The 7355-nt window shown below is 39.9% G+C and overlaps 1 protein-coding gene across 1 annotated transcript; it reads right to left on the bottom strand.

The window, feature by feature from the left end:
• Positions 1 to 2086: 2086 nt before the first annotated feature.
• On the bottom strand, positions 2087 to 7350 carry PDP1 (pyruvate dehyrogenase phosphatase catalytic subunit 1). The gene is made up of 2 exons (XM_010006430.1): positions 7290 to 7350; positions 2087 to 3907 (listed from the first exon to the last, which is right to left on the bottom strand). Exons 1-2 carry the CDS (start codon positions 7348 to 7350, stop codon positions 2268 to 2270), a joined length of 1701 nt encoding a protein of 566 aa, XP_010004732.1. The 3' UTR covers positions 2087 to 2267.
• Positions 7351 to 7355: the final 5 nt, after the last annotated feature.

The raw sequence follows: 7355 nt of genomic DNA, 5'->3' as shown, positions 1-7355 counted from the left end.
CAGCAGGCAGTTACTCTGCTGTTCACTGCATACATACTGAGCAAGTCTCCAAGCAATACATAAATATTATTGTCTGACTCCATACATATGCATCTTTAGTACAAAAACCAGCTTTTCCTCAATAAAAGTTGTATCCATGGGACTAATGTTGATTTCTTCTAACTATGACTTGTACCAAATCCATGTCAATAATTAGATTAAATACATCAATACATGTAATAGAGCTTAAACAGTAAAAAAGTAAGAAAGTTAAATACTGCAACAGCTTACATACATACTGAATTTGAGCGACAGAACATAAAGCCTATTTACTTAGCTAATGACAATCACCAAAACACAACATACAGAAGCAATATCAAAGAGCCAGTACTTGTCTATGCATTTTTAGAGTTTCTTTCTTCCCTTTAAATGAAGATTGTGCACATCTTGAATATGATCTTAGATATCATTCACCATACAGCAACATTGATCCTGATATTAAAGGTTGGGTAAAGAAACAGACATATTAAAGCTGCAGGCCACTATGTAAACAAAGCATTTGAGAGTTTGAGAAGCCAAAATTTACTACAGCACAGGTTCATTGTTCAAACTAAGTGTACCATATATAACAGTAGCATTAATTGATAACATTTGTATTTAGTAGAAAAGGCCACATGAATCATTTAACCAAAATAAGCTAGGTTTTTTAAGCATTGGTTTAATTAGCTATGGTAGAGTCTAGGGAGGTATTTTAACTGAAACACCTTGTTAAAGTGAAATAAACTGACCTATCATTGTTCCCTAGAACACAGGAATCAGGTTACATATGTTCTGAGTCATCAAGGGCTAGTATTTCAGACAGCATTTGAGTTTAACCTAAGGGCAGATTAAAATAAATCTGTATAGAATGCACCATATCTAAAATAGATGCAACAATGACCAGTAAATTAGTTGGCAGTCCAACCTCTTACAGTTACAAGCCAAACAACTTCAGGCATACAAGTTATAGCCAATCTATTAACTTCAAATTCAACCATTACAAGCCAGAAAGGCTCATTTCAGACACCGTTTTGTGACAGCATTCTGGACCCTAAGGACATGCATACAGCAGCTGTCCAGAAACAAACCTGCTAATAAGGAAGTTGCTAGAAAAAGCCGTTAAACATACACATGCATGGCAGTCACTTTCCCAACTAAAACACTATTTACAAGACATACTTTTTTTCTAATTTATAGTTTTTAACTCAACTTACAAATGTGAGTTCAAGTGCAAGACATCCAAAATGTGACCTTTTGAAACAGCCAAAATGAAAATGAGAGCAAATTGCAAAGCCACAAAGATATTAGCAGTAATTTTCTGATCTTTCCAGGTGAAAATTTACCAGCTAAGTAACACCAAAAAGGGTGAAGTTCATTAAGAACATAACCTTTAGGAAAGCCAACACAGTCTCAACCAACAACACTGACTTTTTGAAAAGTTTCCTCATATTACAAACTTAAAATTCTCCACAAAGTTATCTAGTATCTTACTAATGTATTATTGTCCTACAAGCTCTGCAGAAACTCACAGCCAATAAACTATTGATGCACAAGAAGTTGAGAAGTTCCCATGAGTAAGATATGATTAAGCAGTAACAGAATCTCAGGTATTGATTATGGCTTAGACCTGCATTGAAAGTCAACACTTAGATACCATTAAGTGAGTAACATTGTCGATATGAAAGTGAGACAACTTTGTTACACTGAAGACTCGTTTAAAGTGACCTTCTGCTTAGAAGAAACAGTAGACAACATATTCACAAATAACCATATCTCTTTAGCAAGAATTAGCCCTATAAGAATTCAACATTCCTTTTTACTCATCTTTTCCTTAAGATAATGCATAGATATTTACATATATTTATGAAAAAGCTGTTTCTTGAACAGCCAAATCTTTCCGTTAATTCTTTATCCTTCTTCCCTTCCTCATTCAAGTCTGTCAAATTCAAGAAATTGTTCTAGCAGCATTTGTGAGATCAGTAGTGCAAAAATATTACAAAAACATTTTTTCCCAAACTGTGACATTCTCATCAAGCTTGTATTAGGTCAACAGCACTTCCCATGTATTTAGAAACTCTGGGGGAAGGCAGGAAAAACAGATACATTGAATCTAGGAAAGAAGCAACCAATTTGTTTGCTTAGGGGTTTTGGGGGGAGTTTATTGTTGGGTGGTTGTTTTGTATTTGCTGCTTATACTGACCATTGTTACAACTTTGGTAACTAGTTCACTACATTAAGTTCACAGTTCTTCACTGACATGCACCTATAACATGCGAGTTGAACTGCACCACGATAATTGTAATGTCATCTCTATACATTCGAGCCAGCTCTTCTGGAAGACTAAGCATCTTGGACAGTCGCTCATGATCCACAGAGCCAAACTCATTGTTACCCACTGCATGACGTATCAGGTGAGTTGCTGCATTCTGATCTTCAAATACTGAAGAGATTCTTGCTCTCCTTTCTGTTAAGAGACCATGCATCTGTCCCAAAGTTACCTTATAGCCACCAACAGCTATTGGCTGTTGATGGTGAACGCCAGTGAGGTACTCCCCTACAATTCTAACCACGTCTTGCCTGTGCATTGTCTCCCACAGTCCATCTGTGGCCAAAACCAGGAACTTATCCTGCGGCCGTAATTTGTGATATATGACTTCTGGCTCAGCTGTGAGGTATGGGGGAGTGTGATAGTTCGGAGGAATAAACTTCGTATACTCATTGTCATTTAGCTGATCTGGGCCTGATTCTACTACTCTCTTCTGTAATTCAATACTCCATTTAAACTTCACATCACCAAAAGCTCTAAAAGGCATCAGGAGACCCAAGAGACGATCTTGTTTCACAAGACTTTTCGCTTCAGACTTTGGATGCTCCATTTTTACACGGTCCACTTCATGTTCATTTTGTGCATTGTGGTCATAGGACAGATTAACTGCAGACCAAGATCCATCTTCTTCCTGAACCCCAAGCATGGCCCTACTGTCACCTGTGTTTGCAACATGCAAGTCAACACCATCCACATGGGCCACACAGGCAGTTGCACCAGAAAACGCTACTCGCAGTACAAGGTAATTGAGAAAAGAATTTGGATCTCCTACTTGAGCTTCCAAAGAAATATCATTATCAAGCCTCTTAAAAGCATTAATTAAAGCTTCTTTCACATCAGTAGTCTCTCCACTGTTAAGATCAATCAGCTCCTGCCAGTAAGTTCTTAGACTATTGAAGTAAAGCTTGGAAGCTTCTTTGCTAAAATAATCATTGGGATGTTTGTGCCACTGTAAAATGGGCAACAGAGCTCTGCCACTTTCCACAGCATTTTCTATTTCAAGTAAAGTCTCATGAGGTAACAGAGAGACAGCGATGTAGTAAAACAGTCTTTCACTGACAGCTTGAGCACAAGCACAGCCTGCATGGCCATCAAACACACCCAGAAGCATCCCTCTTGTCTGCAAGCAAGTGGCAGCACTCCTCCGGTCTTCTATCGGTGCATTAGCAGGCAACTGGTTGCTATCAAAGCCAAGAACAGAACTAACATTTTTACCATCAAATTCTGGGACTTTAAAACTGTATTCATTTGCCTTCAGAATACTGTTGACCTGTGGAGGAGTGAGGTAAAATCTCTGTGGCGTAGAAGCATAATCCCTTGTGTGAATAAAATGATTAAAGTTCTCCTTTGGCCTACAGAGTGCTGCAAATTTCTTCTGAGGTGCATATCTGAAGTGACTGTGAGCAAAATGAGATGATAAACAACATAGATGTTTATGGTGGCAGTAACACACAGTACTGCATATTCTGCTTATCTCACAGCTACGAACCAATGGAAACAGATGAGCTGGTGCTGGCATGGCATCAGACAACAATGGCAGCCTGGAGCTTCGGACTGGAATTGCTGAAAAACAAGAGAACAACTATGCTTAGAGGGACAGCTTTCCCGTAACTGTGTTAAGACTATGACAGCCCCTAACAAAGCTGATTATATGAAGTTCATAGCTTCAGAGGTCCTGAGACCAAGAAAAGCAAGTAAGAGGTGCTTGTTTGTAGACACTACATTGGACTATAACAAAAAAGCAGTACCATACTTAAGTTCAGCATAGGTATTTTAGCTCTTATACCCTCACAATAGCAGGCAGAGAGGGAAACCATCAGCCAGGTGGACAATGCAGCTTCAAACAGAACTAAAGACAACAGTTAGCATGGAGCACACTACAGCAGTGCCACATTCTGCAAGACTTCTTTTGAGATTTGTTTTCCTGCCAATCTCCCAGCTGACAGAGCCAAGCATGGCACACAGGAGGAAAAATCATCTTTCTGTAAGGCTGAAGAAATAAAGCATCTAAGAATCGAGAAACAACTGTGAGATGACAAACAACTGGGTTTAAGATGAAAATGGTTTGCACAGTAAAAGGAAACAGTAGGTCAGACAGCAAATATTCTTTAGGCAATCACAAGTCACTAGCAGGTTTTGTTTCTTCTCCCCCCTTTCACATATAAAACTTCAAACTTGTATAACACCATGGTGTACCTATACAAAATAGCCACAGCACATTATGCAGCAATTTTCTAGCCAGTCAGATAAAAAAATACAACAGGTAAAAAAAGCAGATGCATCTTCCCTACCAGATTATCTACCCCAGTATATGTCAGAATTATAAATTGCTTTTAAAAGCTACTCAGTTGAAAGACTAGATGCAAGCAGTGTTTGCTTCCGCAATTAGAATAGAGCCCTTCATAACAGTCTAAAGCTAGTTCAGTTTCAAGATAAACTATTCACAGAACGGTAGGGATCAGAAGGGACCTCTGGAGATAAGAGTCCAAACCCCCTACCAGAGCAGGACGACCTATGGCAGCTCACAGAGAAACACATCCAAATGGGTCTCAAGTCTCCAGAGAAGGAGACTCCACAACCTCTCTGGGCAGCCTGTTTAGTGTCCACAAGTATTCTACTACTTTTGCCACAGAAAAAGCTTCCTTGTACTTTTCCATTCCTCTGAAGATTGTTCTAACCTACTCTTCCTCATTCCCACTTATGTAACCAGTCACAACACTAGTGTGAGTGCCTCTTAAATCCCTTATTCACTATGCTTCATGATGGGGAAGTCTTTTACAACATCATACTTGAGAAAACAATTCCACAGTGGAAAAAATGTAACTGTGCCTTGTATGAAGTACACACAGTTAAGGGGACTTCAGTTCTCTCTTTCCAACTTTTATGATCAAATTTCCTTAAAAAAGTTTCTCAGAAAATTAGAAATTAACTTACACAAGGCTTACTGCAGTCATAAGTACTAGTCTTTCAGCATGGCTGTATAACAGCTTTAACTGCTCTACTGAAAATCTGAATACTGCTGTGTTGTTGTGTCAGGTGCTTCAGTCACTAAATGGAATTTTTATTTTTAGTCAAGCAGACATACCAGTATTTCAGATGAGACACAATCACTATAGAATTTCACTAAGCCCCAGTACTCAATCTAAAGCATTGTACATAGAATGAACTGTATTCTGCAACCACCCTACTCTGTAAGCTTTCCATAGCTTCTGGTCAGTCGAGAAGCATCTGGAAAAACATCAAGCTTTAACCCATTTGCTGTGTTGCAACAGAAGGAAGCAAGTCACACTCTTCCCTCCTACTTGTTCTTCTTAAGTAACCAGGAGTGGAGCCCATTTCTCCATTACAAGATACAGAAATGCTGAAAACAAAAAAGTAGAGTTCATATTTCCACCACTCCGCTGGCTTCCTAGTATTAATGAGTGACTGTCAGTCTCAACTTACACTGACAAAAATCCTTGCCCACTGATTTCTCCCATATCTACGCCTAGCAGCCATGAAGACTGAAATGGTCAGTTTTCTGTCATTCATCTGTGAGGAAGAGCTCTGGTTGTAGTCCTGTGGATCCCAGCCATCTGTCCAGACAGCAGAAGCAATGCATTGGCTTGGACTTCCAGATGCCTATCAGATTTACATTAGCCATTTGCTTCCCTGAAAGTCTACTTCTCCAGCCCAGGCTTCATATGCAAACGGCATGACAGAACTCAACTGCAACTCCAAATATAGATCTTTGAAATCTATTCACTGCCTTCCAATTATAAGGGAGCTATTTTGGTAAGTTATGTATATTTCTTCACACGACATTTAAAAGCAACAATTTTGCTTACAGAATAGTAACCTACAAGGTTCTACAAATGTGCCTGGCCCACAGCAGCACCTTAGATTTGGCACTGGTATCCTGTTTAGACTCCAAATGAATCAAGTTCTGCTAACTGCTAAGCATTAATGTTCAGTGCTGACCCACACATGGTGCAACAACTGTTCTGACAGTTTTGCTGATCTATGATTAGGCAGAAAAACAGATATACTGCCATTACAGAGGCTCTGCAGTGCCACTAGAGGCTATTTTCCTGATTTTTATTCACAAATTTATCAAACATTACATTAAATCCAAGAGGAAGCAAGAAGTTTGCCTCAAATTTTCCACAGCCTGTATAACTTAGAATAGATCCATGACCACTTAAAGAATCAGACTGGCTTATGTACCAGACTTAATAAATCCTACTCAATTAAGTAAAAGAGCAACCAAGTTTGCCAACCTGTAGTGCAATGACCTTAAGTCTCTTCCATTTATCCCCACAACATGGATGCCCCAAATATAATCAGACACTCAAACTAGCCCTTAAACAATTATTTTAAAATTTCAAATTCATTCATGTTTGATCAAATGATGGCAGAGAAGGAAAACATTAAGTAAAAACTTTACAGTCCGATTAAGATTTGTCAAGAGATTAGAATCAAGCCAGTATTAAATACCCCTCCAAGCTCACAACACAATACAAATGCTTCTTTTCAAGCTACAAGTATAATATGGCCAACAGTGAGTGAATGGTCAATTTACGGTTTTGTAGCACTATACTAGTAAAGTATTACTCCTTCCTTTAATAAAGGCTTGTTGTAACTGTGCCATTAAGGTCAACTGATGCCGCACGGACAGGCTCCTACAAAACACCTGTCTTAACTGCGCCAAAGATACCCCTGGCTTCAGATAAAAACACCCCCCAAGTGCCTTGCAGACACTTGAGAAACCTGAATGAATTAGTCAGTTGGAGAGGAGGGGACGGGGGGGAGAAGGAACAAGAAACACTCCACAGCAGCAGAGCCGTGAGTCCTTCCCTGCGGCCAGGCGCCGGCCTGCGGACACTGCCCGGCCCGGCAGCCCCTTCCCCAGGCCCCACCGACCGCGGTGCCGGCGCTCCGGGGAGCGCCGGTGCGAGATACATACCGATCCGCCTGGGCCCAGGACACACACACATTCTCCTGTCACAACAAGAAGCCGCCAACATCCACA

The sequence above is a fragment of the Chaetura pelagica genome, unplaced genomic scaffold, assembly GCF_000747805.2.
Source record: "Chaetura pelagica isolate M959 unplaced genomic scaffold, ChaPel_1.0 scaffold76, whole genome shotgun sequence".
Lineage (NCBI taxonomy): Eukaryota > Metazoa > Chordata > Aves > Apodiformes > Apodidae > Chaetura > Chaetura pelagica.
The sequence above is the reverse complement of the archived record's forward strand: the minus strand, read 5'-3'. Positions and strand labels throughout refer to the sequence as shown.